The sequence below is a fragment of the Phacochoerus africanus genome, chromosome 2, assembly GCF_016906955.1.
Source record: "Phacochoerus africanus isolate WHEZ1 chromosome 2, ROS_Pafr_v1, whole genome shotgun sequence".
NCBI classification, from domain to species: Eukaryota; Metazoa; Chordata; class Mammalia; order Artiodactyla; family Suidae; genus Phacochoerus; species Phacochoerus africanus.
The window spans coordinates 44,512,378-44,528,558 of record NC_062545.1 but is presented as its reverse complement, the minus strand read 5'-3'; the positions used below and the strand labels follow the sequence as shown (position 1 = coordinate 44,528,558).

General features: G+C 45.7%; 1 protein-coding gene and 1 long non-coding RNA gene across 3 annotated transcripts in view; one reads left to right on the top strand and one right to left on the bottom strand.

Moving 5' to 3' along the window:
• The window catches only part of LOC125115593 (uncharacterized), a 111,132-nt gene extending 106,134 nt beyond the window's left edge, over positions 1-4,998 (bottom strand). Inside the window, exon 1 of the long non-coding RNA XR_007132138.1 lies at positions 4,872-4,998. This is a non-coding gene — a long non-coding RNA (uncharacterized LOC125115593). The remainder of the gene's footprint in view (positions 1-4,871) is intronic.
• A 317-nt stretch (positions 4,999-5,315) lies between these two features.
• On the top strand, positions 5,316-13,535 carry VGLL2 (vestigial like family member 2). Of its 2 annotated transcripts, XM_047759783.1 has the most exons (4): positions 5,316-5,398; positions 7,684-8,002; positions 10,616-11,140; positions 12,427-13,535. In XM_047759783.1, the coding sequence occupies exons 1-4, from the start codon at positions 5,318-5,320 to the stop codon at positions 12,465-12,467; spliced, it is 966 nt and encodes a 321-aa protein (XP_047615739.1). In that variant the 5' UTR covers positions 5,316-5,317; the 3' UTR covers positions 12,468-13,535. The 2 variants fall into 2 exon arrangements, with proteins under 2 accessions (XP_047615739.1, XP_047615729.1); XM_047759773.1 differs by lacking the exon at positions 12,427-13,535 and having other exon boundaries at positions 10,616-11,641.
• Positions 13,536-16,181: the final 2,646 nt, after the last annotated feature.

Sequence of the window (16,181 nt, the reverse complement as noted above, 5' to 3'; positions counted from 1 at the left end):
TTTAATCCCTTTAGCATCCTGCTGAAATGAAGCTTATAAATAGAAGTTTGGGAATGGATCAACACCAATACTGTCAAATATCTAAGTCAGCAGTTCAAATCCTTCAGTCTACTTCCACATTTTGAATCTGAAAATTCTTCTATGAACCTGTATCTTACAAAAAGAGTTCTACGCATATGTTCGTTTCTAGCCTATGTTTGTTTCTAGCCCATTATCTCCAGACTGCGCGTCTTTAAAGAAAAAAGATCACTATGGTCAGAAATCAAAGGCAAGTAGACTGACTTTTCTAACCAAGTAAAGATGAAAAACAACTTCTTCCCAGTAAGAAATAATTGATACATGCTCTCTGACTTAACTCTTCATGTTCAAGAAAGTATCAGAGAATGTAAATTTCCTTTTAACTGGTGCTGTCTTGTAAAAATCTGTTGAGCCAAAATATTTCATACGTATCTATTTCAAATCTCCCCTTTTTGTCACTTGTTATCATTTTAAAGGTTTGTGTCTTGTGAATTGTATTTGTATAATAATGTCTTCATACTAAGCATTTCATAGAAACTCATTAAAAAGAACTCGTTTCTGAAAGATGAATCTGGCATTAAATATATTTCTCAATCCTAGAATTGGACACTATTATCAACATGAATTCAAGAGAAAATCAAATTCAGAAAGTTGTGCTTATTTACATAAATTAAAGTTGTCTTCTACTAACATGAAAATAGTCATTAAAATATAAAGGAGGAAAAGTTTAACATTCTTATAATAAACAAATATATATCAATAATTAAAAAGTAGTCTCATCTATTCATGAGGATAAACCATGGAGGATTTTTACTTGAAAACATTGTTAAGAGCTACTCTAATTTGTGTGAAAATAATTGAACCTTCTTTTTCCTTGTTTTTCACTAAGTCAAACTGTAATTCCTCCACTTAGCATTTAGGTGAGATTTCAGAGAACAAGAATTTCTCTTTTTTCCTTTATTTCTTTAAAATAGAATCACCATTCAGACTTTCCATTAATGACTGGGTATCACTACTAAGTAAAACAGCATGCCTGAAAAAAGTGGCTTCTGCAGACATGTTTTCAACCAATACTATTAATAGTTTGAATCCACAAAATCTTGTCAGCTACTTTCCAAATTCCAAACACATCTCTGCTCTGTAAAACAGGCAATGATGGGCTTAAGGGTTAAAAAAAAAAAAGCCTGCAAGATTACCATACCATTGTGTTTATCCTCTTTGGTTTGAAGAAGAAGGCAATATAAAATGTCAACACTCACAGCAGAAATTATCACAACATTGTAAATCAACTATGCTTCAATAAGACTTTAAAAAAAAGAAAAGCCAACATGCAATGATGGAAACATGGGCAAGGGAGGGGCTGGGTTGGCTGCAATCAGTACTGACTCCAAATTAGTCAATTCCATACACCTTTCCCTTAAAGCAGCTTCTCTGTGGTTTTCAGAATAAGATGACACTGGTGGACCGAAAAAAAAAAAAGTTCAGAAAGTAATGAAGTCAGTTAGCTCATCCAAAAATGAGAGGCAGTTCTTCTGAAGAGAAAATAATTTCATTGTGATGCTACCTTGAAACATGTATTCATTCAAAAGCAATTTAACTTCACGTATTAACTTTGAGAATAAAGGCACCATTTATTTTCACAGTTCTAGATATTGGTAGAATTGCACACCAAAACTAGGGTAACTGAAAGGGAATATTGGTGGAATTAACTTCAGTTTCTTATGACAAACTCCCCAATGGCAGCTCAAAAAATTGTCATGAAGCTATTATAAAGCAGAATTCATTTCTAAAAGGAGTTTTACATTCCTTCAGCCCAATTAAGAAGTTAAAAGGCAAGTAGATTGATAATAGCTGATCTTTCTGGGGATGCTGGCACTTTTTCCTTGAGTCTCAAGTTCTGGGACATTTATCTATTTGGTCTGCAGTCTCTTCTAAAATAACTGTAGAAGAAAGGAAGAGAAAAAGAGGGAGGAGGAGAGAGACTTGCCCCCTGTTTTCTCCTCCAACCTGTAGCCCATCCCGAAGGTTCTGAATCATTTGACTCTGTTAATGTTCTGATGGCTTGAATGGCTGGAAGAGTAAGAGGGGTGGAATTTAGTCGTGTTTTACTTTCTGCCTCAACACAGAAACAAGAGGTGACCTCCTAAGATCGATAAATACCACCCACGCCTATATGACAGCTTCTCAGATACACATAAAGACTGAACAGGCTCCAATATTTGGATGTATTTTAAAACTGTGGGCTGGTTTGTTCTCTCTTCACTTCGGATTTGAGAGGAGGAGACTGCTTTCCTGACTAAATTAAGGACTGATGATCCCTGGCCCAATTCCCTGTGTTCCTTTAACCCTTGTGCAGTCAGTACCCTTAGTTGGCTTCGACGAGGTTTGAAAAAACCGTTTCAAGTAGGATGGGATTAAGAAATGTGTTCAGAAAGAAGCCTTAGGCAACTGGCATCACACTGTCTTCATTTTCTTAGTTCAAAATGTGGGAAATCCCTGCTCCCCTAATCCTTTTCAAAAATAACAATTTGCTGGGCCTTGTGGGTTCAAAAAAGATTGTCGTTATTTTCTTCTGAATTTGTTGGAAATGTAAAATTCATGGCCAAAATGCAATTAAAATGCCACCGTGAGTGGGTACAGGGGATGGGAGGTGGCTACTGGGAGGTGAGAGAGGACAGAAGAAACATGGGAGTGTGACCCCTCGGAGGCCGCACCTGCTAGCCGAGATCTATTGGGGGTGCAGCGCTGCGTGGGCACCTAGGACCCTGCGGTGTCATTACACTTGATCTGGGTCCATCGAGGGCTTCGCACAGTGCTGGGTGGAGCGGTCCCCAGGAGCCGCCCAAGAACAAGAATGGGACCTGCACGTCCATCTTCCACATCCAGGAGGATGCACTGTGGTTCTTCCCATGACTGTTCGCTCCTTGGCCCCCAAAGAAATACGGATAAATCTGCTGTTACCCTTCTCCAGAACTCGTGGGGAGGGAAGGTTGGGGTAGTGGTGGGAGGGATGTTCTTCACCTGCACGCCAGGACTGTGGTAGGCTCCAGAAGCCTCCAAACTCAACCACAGGCAGCCTGGCCCCTAAAAAGAGACTTATGTAAAACTGTACTACAAGGGTGTCCTTAATTTTAATTTTCTTTAAAATAGACTGCGTTGTAGTTAGTTAAAGAAATACTTCAATCACTTAGGACTTCTCACCATTTATAAACCGAATTGGGCACATGGAGCCATTTATAAACCGAATTGGGCACATGGAGCCATTACTCACAAATCCAGCAAAACTAAAACTTCAACCCGGAAACTATATGGCTTAAAATATTCACGTTTTAAAGGAAATAAATCTTTAAGGGTGCATTTGTTCAGTTTGGCTTGTTTGTTTGTTTTTTTATAGTTATTTCCCCAACACAATTTTTTTCTCCTATACAGCATGGTAACCCAGTTACACATATATGTACACATTCTGTTTTCTCACATTACCATGCTCCATCGTAAGTGACTAGACATAGTTCCCAGGGCTACTCAGCAGGATCTAATTGCTAATCCATTCCACAGGCCATAGTTTGTGTCTATTTAACCCCAAGCTCCCCAACCACCCCACTCCCTCCTCCTCCCCCTTGGCAACCACAAGACTATTCTGCATTTGTTCAGTTTTATAGCCTATGAATCAACAGTGGACTTTTTGTCGTATTTAAACTGGGGAATAACTAGAGTTCGTTTGTCAGTAATCCACGCGCCCCCTTCCTTGGGGCTGGGCTCTTAATTCTCCCAAACTCAACCCTCCTCGCCCCCAAGTATGGCCCATGGGTATTTCGGTAACACTCTTTGCCCCACCTAACCAGACGTGGAAAGCCTCCCGCCCCCAAGTATGGCCCACGGGTATTTCGGTAACACTCTTTGCCCCACCTAACCAGACTTGGAAAGCCTAGTCTCAATTCTTTCCTACAATTTTAGGATGGAGAACTCCACCAGTAACTCGCCTCCCCACAGAGCCAGGGGAGGGGTACTTGGGATGGAAGGAAAGAGTCACAGGAAGTAGGTCCGAGCCTGGAGAACTCTCGAGGCACGAAATAGAACGGCTATCAGCAGTGCAAGTTTCACAATTGGAGTGTATCCTCTTTCACCTCTAAAATGAAACAATCGCAGCTGCTGTTTTACCCGCTATAGAGTCAGCAAAAGCCCTCTCTGACTTCCCTGCAATTCCTAGGATAATTGCTCTTGCAGCCAACGAGTCCCTGTTCCAAAAAGTTACTGAAACTTTAAAGGATGCCGGCCGAGAAGACTTGGGGCAGCAGGGGGCTGGGTAAGCCTCCAGGACTCCTCGAAAGCTGCTTGTACCGGGAGGAGCGAGAGCCGGGGCGTGAACAACGGGTTCGGGTGGAGGATGTCAAAGAGAAAGGGGAGGGGTCACACTCTAGAGGGGCAGAAGGGACCCGCTCCAGTAAGTGGAACTGAGGTGTGGGAGCAGGCGGCGGGTTGGCCAGCTTGGAGAGGGCGCAAAGGAGGTGCCACAGGGCAGCGGTTACATGCTTCAGCCGCTGCCATTTCCCTGCAGAGAAAGCTCCTCAGCGCGGAGAGGAGTTCCCGGACTCTGACACCTTAACTGCAACGACCCGGATCTCTTAAGGGATTCCTGAGGATAGCGCCGTTCCTCCCCAGGAGCTGAGAGCAGAGAATCTTCCCCACCTCACCACCCCCGGACGCACACACTCAGCTCTCCATTGTGAGGCCGAGACTCTCCCACAACACCTTTACCCACCAGGCTACAACTTTCTCTCTCAGTGTTAGAGCCCCCGTTTCTCCCTGTCCCTCCGCCCCCTCCTGCCTCAGCCTGGGAAATCCCAATTCCTCACCGTGCGAAGCCCCAGGGCTCAAGCCCCGGGCTACGCCGTTCGCCGCACCCTTGGCCAAAGGCTCTTGGGGAGGGTAGCCTGGAGAAACGCACCGGCAGCCCCTCAGTCCCTTGTCCCTCTCACCCCATTGCTCCCACCCGTCCCCGCCCATGTCTCCCCCACCCTCCACAGCCCGGGAGTGGCGTCAGCACGCCCGCCCCGCGTGGGGTTTAAATGCCCACTAGCTGGAGCCCGGGAGCTTCTATCCCGGAGCGCGGTGGCGGCTGGAATTGCAGGAGTGGGAGGGGAGCGTGCGAGCGGGATCCCGAGCCGCGGAGCGCGCTGCCCCTCGCTCCGCCGCCGATGACTCGGGAGCTTAAGTCCAAGTGCCGCGCATGCAGCATCCCGGCCCTCTGTCGACCGAAAGTTGAGGATAAAACATTTAACCGTCTCCGCTGCGGGGAGCCATGAGCTGTTTGGATGTTATGTACCAAGTCTACGGTCCTCCCCAGCCTTACTTCGCAGCCGCCTACACCCCCTACCACCAGGTACGTGTCTCCCGCCCTATCCGCCTCCCCCACACCCCCGCCCATGCCTCGAAGACAAGTGGCGTGCCGCGGCTTTTCGAGCACCGCTGGTACTCTAAGGTCCTCCGCGCCTCCGCGCGGGTCCCTTGCGTCGGAAAAGAGGCGTGCTCCTCCCGGATGTGAGGACTGCCCGCGTTGCCATCCAGTAGGTTAAGCTAGCCCGTTTAGCTTCCCCGCTGGCTCTCTCCGGAAGGCAACTATATCCTGCAAACGCTTGCCCGGGTCTTCCTGGGAATAATCAAATGAGGATCTCGCGGGCTGCACTGTTCTCTTAGTGTTGAACTCCAGGTTCTTCCGAGCCCGGAGCTGGCGCAGGGTGAGGTGAGCACAGCTCACGCAGGGAAAACCAAGCTTTGGTCTTAAAGGTAAGAGTGACAACAAAACAAAAGCAAAGGCCTGTCTCTCGCTGTCTGAGATGCAAAGACTCGCGTTCTCATCCCTGCAAGCTTATCTAAGGCATTTTTTTTTTTTCCATTTCAATTCTCAGGCAATCAGGCCAATTCATTCCAGAACCAGAGAACTCTTTACAAAGAAAACTGCGCGAAACTCACAGGCTTTAGTTGTCTTTGTTCGAAAAGTTCTGGGGAACATTATTGAGTTCGATTGAGCTGGCAAGAGGCAAGCTTCATAGATAATGCTTCACCTTTCTCCAGCATGAATAGCCGAATCGCGTTGCCCTGCCGTCAGCAAACCCACTTTTAAGAAGACCACTTAACCCGGATTCTACAAACTCTTCTTCAAGTTTCGTTTAATTATTCCAGTTCTTCTATTTTCAGAGCTGTATCTAGTAGAACAGCTTTTCTTCTCATTCTTCAGCTGATGTAGTCGAAACTGAGGACAGTAGTCCAGGAAATGAATAAGATCACACTGGGGGGTGGGGTGGCCCCTCTAAGAGTCCAGACCAGACCAGCTTGGAAAATGAGGGCCTGGACTCTTGTTTCCAGAAATTGAAATACACCTGCTGGAGTCCATGCTTTTGCCAATTTTGCTTGCAGGGTTTCTGTTTGAAAATTTCCTGATGAATTAATGACGGAATGTGTAGATTTTTCATTTTGCTTTCCCCACCTTCTCTCCTTTTAAAAACTTTCCAACCAGAAGTTTGTTTAGTATTAATGCTAATTTCAGGAATCACCAGAGTCCCTCATGATAAACCAAGTGGGAATGTGGTAGAAATGGTGATATTGCTAAATAACTCCAGTCATTGGGCTTCAGTATCTAAAATAAGCTCCTTTCCAGGTTGGGAGTATTACAAAGAGGAAAGGTGGGTTGATTTCTGTCTGTTTGATTGGCCCGCTTCGCTGATCCTGGACCAATCTATTGCACCAAGATCTCTGTTCATTTTGTATGATGAGTGTCTCCCCATGAGGCCATTTCTGCCTGCATAATGCTTTAACACTGCATTTAGTCAACTAGTCATTTCTAAGAAAATGTTTTCAGCAGCTATACTTAGTTTTGTAAATCACTCTCAGACAGTCACGATTTACCAAACCTCAAAGCCAAGATCATCTTCTGCTCCTTTTTATAACTTTTTTCCTCAGTATGCACAGATATGGTGAGAGTAGAAATTCTCATAGCCCACTGGGTTTTTTTTTTTTTTTTCCCTTACTCAAAAGAAGATCTCTTTAAAAGTTGAGGCTTCTAAATGGTCAGTTTATGGATGACCAAACAAATACCAACTTGCACTTTTTTTAAATGATCTGTTATGATGTTATTCTATGTTTTTACCCCACGTTAAGTTCTCCCTATTTCAAACTTCCTGCAGTAGTTCTTCCTTTACATCCTGGTTGTGTGGAGTGGATTTTGTTGTGTGCATGTTCCATCATGAGGATGCTTAATCCTGCATCTTGTACATCTGCCCTGAATTCTCAGGCAGGGAACAGTCAGGCCCTAACTGGACTTGGGTGCCCTTTACCCTTGGAAGCTGATTTTAAAAATATATCTGCCTTGAGCCTGCCTCTGCGGTCAGACTGCTTAGGCGTCTTCCAGGACCTTCACCCTGACACATTCAGAGAACTTTCCCTGTGGCCTGGCAGCAATTCCAGGGAGACAGAGGCTCCAAGAAAGGGACTCTGCTTCTCAGGAACCCACCTTCGTTCAACTGCAGGTTGCAGTTACTGAGCACAGGGCATAGGCATGGGTGTCACTTGCCCCATGATACCTTTAGGATCCGGATGAGGGAATGCAGTCTGAACCCAATTTGCCATCTCTTTTGAAACTGACTTCTCTATTCTTTCTCCTTTGAGCAGAAATTAGCCTATTACTCCAAGATGCAGGAAGCCCAGGAGTGCAACGCCAGCCCCAGCAACAGCAGCGGCAGCGGCAGCGGCAGCTCCTCCTTCTCCAGCCAAACTCCAGCTAGTATAAAAGAGGAAGAAGGCAGCCCAGAGAAAGAGCGCCCACCAGAGGCAGAGTACATCAACTCCCGCTGCGTCCTCTTCACCTATTTCCAGGGGGACATCAGCTCTGTGGTGGACGAGCACTTCAGCAGGGCCCTGAGCCAGCCTAGCAGCTATTCCCCAAGCTGTACCAGCAGCAAAGCCCCTCGGAGCTCCGGGCCCTGGCGGGGTGAGTATGGGGCCTCCCTGGCAAGGGAGGATAGAGAGCATTCACAGCCTGGGCTTCACCTTCAGCAGCTGGAGATGAAGCCTAAAGAATGCTAGGTGTCCAAAGTTCCTGTTGTGGCGCAGCGGAAACAGTCCAACTAGGAACCATGAGGTTGTGGGTTCGATCCCTGGCCCTGCCCAGTGGGTTGCCCTGAGCTGTGGTGTAGGCCACATATGCAGCTTGGATCTAGCATCCAGCGTTGCCGTGGCTGTGGTGTAGGGGTAGGCCAGCAGTTGTACTGATTTGGCTCCTAACCTGGGAAGCTCCATATGCTGCAGGTGTGGCCCTAAAAAGCAAAAATAAATAAATAAATAAATAAAAATGTCAGAGAAGAGGTGAAGAGGAGCATTTAGGTAGGATAAGGAAATCAAAGGAGGAATAGGCACAGGCATAAGGTCTTGAAGAGGCAGAGGAGAGACCTAGGAAAAAAGCACTAGTCTTGGGATGGAGAGACCTCAGTTTGTGTGTTGGCTCCACCACTTCCTAGCAGTATGACCTTGAGCAAGTCTCTTAACCCCTTGAATGTCACTCTATTTACTGTTCTCTAAAATTAGAATAATACTTGCCTCTTAACTATCCTTGGCTTGGAGGTGCCAGAAAAATGTATGTAAATGTGCTGTGGAAATGTAAGGTTTCCAACAGTCTCCCAAACCAGGGGCAGGAGGGGTAGAGGAACTATCTTTGGAGGTGCCAGTAAGGCAAACAGAAAAATGTAAAAAATGTATGTAAATGTGCTGTGGAAATGGAAGGTTTAGGGAGGGGTAGAGGAGGTAGATCCTCACCTACAGTAGCTTACAGAGCCATTTCTGAACATTTTTCCAGCGGAAAAAGTCCTAGAATGCAATGCAAGCAAAACCTGCTGAGGAATGTCTCCTAAAACCTACTTATGCCTTTGCCAGGTTTCAATTACTTGGGAAATCCTGAAGCACAGAGTATCTTTTAATAAGCGAATAAAATAACAAAGAAATAAAGAATTTAACTGTAGCCAAAACATCTCTAAGGGTTTCCCCAAACACATCTCTTCTTTACTGTTTTATCCTTCTCACAAAGCACTGCTTTACCTAGCCTGGGACAATTCCTTGGACAAGCTGTCAACGAAATCTCCTTCTATTCTAAATTTCAACCTCCCTTGATTACCAGGTGGAGGTAACTCTTTGGCAAATTTTCTCACTAACCGTAGGTTTTGATGTGTACCAAGATGAGAAACGAGGAAAAAAAGGAAATCAAGTATTACATTTTAGCAGAAATGATGACTATCACCCTCCCTTTTTTAGAAGTCTGACAGTTTATACAAGCCTTGCCTAGACATGATCCAAAAACAGTTTTAAATACAAAACATTCCTTTTATTCTCCAGTTGCCTAAATATTTTTAATAGAAGACTGTGCACTACTTAGAATGCATTTTCAAAGCATTTTTAATTCTCTACCATAAAGTGCCAGCTGCCTTCTCTAGGGGAAGTGCTCAATAAAGGGCCTTTTTCTTTTTTGTAGAGCCGCACTTGCCTCATATGGAGGTTCTCAAGCTAGGAGTCTAATCGGAGCTACAGCTGCCAGCCACAGCAACCGCAGATCCGAGCCACATCTGCGACCTACACCACAGCTCAGGGTAAAGCCAGATCTTTCACCCACTGAGCGATGCCAGGGATCGAACCCAAAACCTCATGATTCCTAGTTAGATTCGTTTCCGCTGCGCCACACGGGAACTCCTAAATGATGGTCTCTTAAAATGCTTCCAGTCACTAGGGTCAACATTAATACTCAATTATTATTATTATTATTATTATTATTATTATTATTATTATTATTATTCCTTGCGTCCACACTTTGATGCAGAAAGTCTGTTAATTAAAACTGAAACAACCTGTCCCTTGCTGTCTCTCTGTGCAAATAATACAGCTGTCTTTTTAATATGTCACGTTTACTATTCTGCTTTGCTTGCGTTCTTGGGGGGAAAAATTTTAAAGAAAGTTTCTAGAAAGGAGGCTAATAATAGCAAGACTTCGAAATACTTCCATGGACTTCCAGTCCACCAGAAGCTTTGGAGGGGGGCACATTTTCTAGAGCAAGGGAGGCTGAAACACGAGAGGGGGTGGTGAGATTTCGAGGCAGCCGAGCGAGAGCGGGAGGAGGTATCTTTAGCTTGAGGAGAGGCTGCGGGCCGGGACCGCGAGGCTGCGTCTACCCCGGGGAAACTGATGCAGCTCGGCCCCCAGTTCCAAGGGAGCTCCCCACGCCCTGAAACTGGGGCTAAGAATGTAAGTCTCTCCTGTCTTCTGTCGCCGCCAGGCTGCAAAATGCCAGGAAGCGGCGCCCCTCCCCTAGGGGTTCCAGGTGCGGCCCCCAGTCCCCATGCCTCGCTTTCCAGGCCGCAACCCCCTGAGTGAGGCGCCTCTTCTGCGCCGCGCTTTTCCCGCCCTTTACCCACCCGGCGCATTACGCAGTTGGCTCTATGGCGGCCGCGCGGAGTCGGCTGCCATGACTCCCCGCGGTGATGCGCGCCTCTCTCTCTCTCTCTCTCTCTGTCTCTCTCTCTCTCTGTGTCTCTCTCCTTCCCTCCACCTCGTCGGACCGCAGACGGCTCCTTCCCAATGAGCCAGCGCAGCTTCCCTGCCTCCTTCTGGAACAGCGCTTACCAGACGCCGGTGCCTGCGCCGCTGGGCAGCCCGCTGGCCGCCACGCATTCGGAGCTGCCCTTCGCCGCCGCCGCCGACCCCTACTCACCGGCCGCTCTGCACAGCCACCTACATCAGGGCGCGGCCGAGCCCTGGCACCACGCGCACCCGCACCACGCGCACCCGCACCACCCCTACGCGCTGGGAGGCGCCCTCGGCGCCCAAGCCACCGCCTACCCCAGGCCCGCCGCCGTGCACGAGGTCTACGCGCCGCACTTCGACCCGCGCTACGGGCCGCTGCTGATGCCCGCCGCCTCCGGGCGCCCCCCTCGCCTCGGGCCCGCCCCGGCCCCCGCGCCGGGCAGCCCGCCCTGCGAGCTCTCGGCCAAGGGCGAGCCGGGCGGCGCCGCGTGGGCCGCGCCGGGGGGATCCTTCGCGAGCCCCGCAGGGGATGTGGCCGGGGGTCTGGGCCTCAGCGTGGACTCAGGTAAGCGGGAGAGGGAGCGCAGCATCCCCGGGCCCCTCCTACCCTGTGCTCAGACCTGGGCTGAGCGCGGTGCCCCACTTAGTTCTCCCTGGAGACCCCAGTGCTCCTGAGCCCCGAGGTCTGCGTGGCGGGGTTGTATTTCAGCAGACAGTGACCTTGTGCCACTGGTATGGGCAGAATGAAAAAATAAGACCCTGCCTTAAATTGGCTGGTTAACATTACAGAGGATTTTTTTTTAATAAAATTTGTTGGAACGGTCTAGCTCTGTGCTGTTCAGTACTGTAGCCACCAGCCACTTGTGTGGGTTGAGCAGGTGAAATGTGACTAGAGTGAATTGGGATGTGCTGTAAGTGTATATAATACACACTGGATTTCAAGGCTTGGTACCAAAAAAAGAATGTAAAATTTACCTCACTGAAATTTTGTATTGATCGCATGTTGAGGTATTTTCAACACATTGCATATCGAATGTACTGGGTTAAATAAAATATATTACCAAGATTAATCCTCACCTGTTTCTCTTTACTTTTTTTTTCAGTGTGGCTACTAGAAAATTTAGAATTATGCCAGTGGCTCCCATTGGGTCTCTATTGGACAGCTCTGACCTAGAATACCTGCTAAGAGTGTAATTTAAAATCCTCTACAGCTTTGGGGCGAGGGGGAGGACTCTAATCATCTAGTGATAGTTACAGCGAAAGAAAAATAGGGCTCATGACTCTATGAACTTCACTGCCAAATTAAATAGATCTCTTAAAAATGTAAAACTTGAGAATGTTATTTCAATGATAATATTAAGTCACTAGCTTAAAGAGTCTAATTTGAAAGATAAATTTAAATAAGGGTTTACTTTTTTGTTTGCTTTATTTTAGGACAAATGAAAAATAGTTATATAATAAATGCAATCATTGGCTTGTAGTCTTGCCCGCTTCCCCTTCCCTCAGGTGCAGATTTGACATTTCTGTTTGTTTTGCTTTTACTTTCATTCATGCCTTTTAGATGAATTCTGTGACTTTCACAATAAAACAGTAGTGTTTGTCTTTTTCTTTAAATACCTTGTGCCTTCCCTCCCCCATCCCCTTCTCTCTCCCTCTTTTTCTCTTCTCCCTCTCCCCCTTCCTTTTTATTTTTTCTCTGATTTCAGGTTTGCAGCCTCAGGACAAAAGCAAGGATCTGTACTGGTTTTAGACAACCCACCTTCTTCCCTGTAGGTCTCTGCATAGTGCAATTGGTGACACTCAGAGCTGAAGTCGAGTGGGTTTGTAACAGCTTCTGATCTTGGTTTGCAGCTCGTCGTTATTCTCTCTGTGGTGCATCCCTCCTGAGCTGATCTGCCGACCCAGGGTTTCCCCTTCCTTTCCCCTTCTGACCAGCCATGGAGGCTCAGCATCTGTGCCTCTCACTTCATGGATGAGGAAGGACGTGGGGGAAGGCAGAGACTTCAAACTTCTCCGTGTATTGGGAAAACCAAACACACATCGACAGAAATTTCATCTACAAATAATTCCTTCTGCCAGAAGAGCAGATCCAAAGGCTCTGAATGATGTTTAATGACATTTGGGCGAATCACTGAAAGTATCCGTGGTGAGACCACTTAGGTGACATGATATCACAGCTTTCTTGGAAAGAAGGAAAGAAAAGAGACGTTTTGGTGTGAATATTTTTTTATGCTGATGTGAATTATTTCATTAAGTAGTGTGATCCTAGCACTGCTGATGTCAGTATCCTCAGAATGAAAATGTATTTGCCTCAAAGACTGGTAGAGAAGTAAAAAGAAGCCAATTCCTTCTTCCTCACCTGTAGCCTCCAGCTCCCTTCTTGCCCATTCCCTCAGTACAACACCCACTCCAGACACAAAGACACACTTTTTCCTTTGGACTGTGAACATGGAAGCCTCAGCATGAATGTGAGTGGCAAGTGGCTTATCTGAAGCCACCTGCCCAAGTCTTACTGAAATGCAGCTGTTGTGGGACAACTGTTTAAAACTCCAGAAATACATCGACCAAGGTGGCACTTCCCAGTCTTTGGCACAACAATTGCACTGGATATATTTTATATGTGTGTGTGTGTGTGCGTGTATATCATATTTTTTACAGAGAACATTTTACGAAAGAAGAAACCCTTCTCTGCCTTCTTTCCCACAAATTCTGTCCCTCCTTCTATCCTCCCCTGAATGGAAAAAACAGCATCAAGAGGACCCAACTGTCTCCAAGAAGATGTAGGGATCACCACAAGAAGAGATGCCCATGGAGTCTTTAGTACCTCAAATATTTTCTCAGTCTCTGTGGTCATGATTTGGTCACTTAAGTGTTGGGACAGGGGAAGGGGTACATGCGTGGGCAAAGCTGAAGGTTATGAGGGAGAAGAAATGAACATTAAAGATGTCTGTTTACCACTAGGTCACTGTGTTATTTCTTAAAAAGAAAACAATGTCTTTCATTTTTCTCTAATAGAATAAAATAATTTATAGTAGTATGATCATATGTCAGTAAGTAAAATTACTACATTTTTTTGTGTGTTTTTCCAAAGTGTTTGCCATGCTATGAAATCTGTGAACCCCTTTCCACCTCACATCAACCCTGGAGATTATTATAATTCTTGTTATTAAAAAGAGTAATACTCGTGTTTTTCTCCAAAAGAAAGGTATTATTACTTCTTAAGTTCTAGACTCTCAAGATAGTAGAGTCAAATTTAAAAATGTTTTTGAAACAGTGGTTATCTTATATCTTTATCAGCTAACCTACAATGAGGCCAAAAAAAGAAATTAAGAAATTAATGGTTCCGTTTTCCCTTGATGCCAAAGTTGTGTGTTCTTTTCACTACAGAGAGATTTGGTGTTATGCCCCAAATTGCCCTTGTAGGTTGTAAAAACATAAAATAGTAATTCAAATCCTCACCTTCATTATAACACGAGGCAAATATAATTTCTCTTGGATAATTATCTCAAGAGTTAGGGGCAGTTAAGGGACCCTGCTCAGAGCATGGCTTAGCAGTTACCCATCCCCTTTTTTATCATTCTGGTACCTGTGAAGTAGACTGTGGTCATTACAAGAACCTATTACTGTTTTTGCTCAGGTGGAAGGTTCCAAATGATTTTATTGCACCAGATATAATGGTAATCAGTATAACTAACTGCATTGCATATAGCAATAACTAGCATTAATTGTTTGTCATGCCCCAGGCACTGGGCTGAAGACTTTATATGTTTAACTTGTTTAAGCCTCACAGCAGTTCTGTATGGTACTTATTATTATCATCTATCTCCTTACCTATGAGAAAACTGAGGCTCACAGAGGAGAAATAATCTGCCCAGTCATATAGCTAGTAAGTGGCAGAGCCAGGATACCAACCCAGGCAGCCTGGGCAAGAGACTGCACCATTATCCACTGCAGTAACTGCTGGTCCACTTCTGATTTATCTTGAGATACTCAACCTCAGGCCTACCTTCTCCACAGTAGATGCATAAAGAAGGGAAGCAAGGCAGGGTAGCAAAGATTCAAACACTGTAAAATTTACAGAATCCCAGGTCTCAAAGTGAGTATCATAGGACATTGAGAAGACTTCAGGGTCAAATGGCACTGCCTATAGACCATTCAGCCAGATGCAGATTTTCATTCATCTCCAGGAAGGAATTATTCTTTCCTTATTAATTCATTTCAATATTTATAGTCTCTCTGCACTGAAGCTCTTCACACCCAACCTGACCAAGTCGTGTTAAGCATTAGTCTGAGGTTTGGACATTGAAGCAATAACTAAAATTAACTTTGGACTTCTCTGTGGATTTTTTAAATCCATGTTCCATTGGCATGGATCACTGGTGTATACAAGCATAAATAAACATCAGTTTCTGCAGGCTTTTAAAGATTGGCCACTGAGTGTGCCGATGAGGAAGAAGGCAGAGCATTCTCTGCTGGACGTCTTTTCCAAGTCGTACCCTCCTTCCCAGGAGACTTTCCCTGTGCTCCCCCTAGGTTAGCCCTCCCAAGATCTCTGATCAGAACCCACAGGGAGCCTTTTTCCAGCCACAAGGTTCTGATTACTGAAGCCTCTCTCCTGAGCTGCATCTGACCTGAATATCAGGTTGCTGATGAGAAGACTCATTCACTGGAACTGGCCTTTGGGGCAGTCCTGAACAGACCGTCCAGACTGCTGAGCAGGGCTCCAGTGACCTGGCACATAAGAAACACGGAACACAGCCTTTCCCTCTGTGTTTATACATTCCCAGAGAAGAAGTGCAAGATTCCCTGGCACTATCATCACTCAGTTCTGTGTAATAAGAGTTTCAAAGGGACTCTTGGTGAATTCACAACCCTAACTGACATTTTTTTTTTTTTGACATTCTTTTAGGCCAACCAAGTCATGTGAAGGATGAATTCCTATGCTTGTCTTGTTAATATTCGTGAAACCATGCAGATTAGAGGAGGCCATAGTAGTTGACAAAAGGACATTTGAGGAAAGGAGGGATGACATGAGAAAAGGTAAACATGTTTTTGTATATATTATACCCAAGTGGGGTCTGAGAAAGATAGATTCACCTCTAATTATCTCAGTTGGCACTGGTGTCCTCCTTACCCATGGTTTTCCCTTTGCACTTGGCCTCAGCTGAGGGAGAGGTGTCGAAAAGGGGAGAGACAGCTCTCCGCCACCAAGTAATCCTGTTGCCGATTGCCCTCTGGCTGAGAACTCAGTCATCCAACTGCAGGGAACTCTATCTCTTCTACTCCTTTAGTTTAATAGGAGTTGCCATCCTGTCTCATTTCCCCTTTGAAGTTCTATTTCAATGCGTGGCAAATTCTAGCAATGACTTAAGATTGATTCGGGCCTGGATGGGAGGGAGGGCAGATGTGGTGGGTGTTGGGACCTAGACTCCCTGGCCGGAAGCTTCTCTTGCCACTCTTTCTGCGGTAAGTACTGCATTTTCTGTGCCCTTTCGAATCTGGGGAACAACTTGTAAGGTAATTTTAACCTTCCATTTGCTTAGAGTCATAAATCCTGCATTTATGTGGAGGTACCCTCTATTGGAATAAACAAGGAGCTTCAAGCA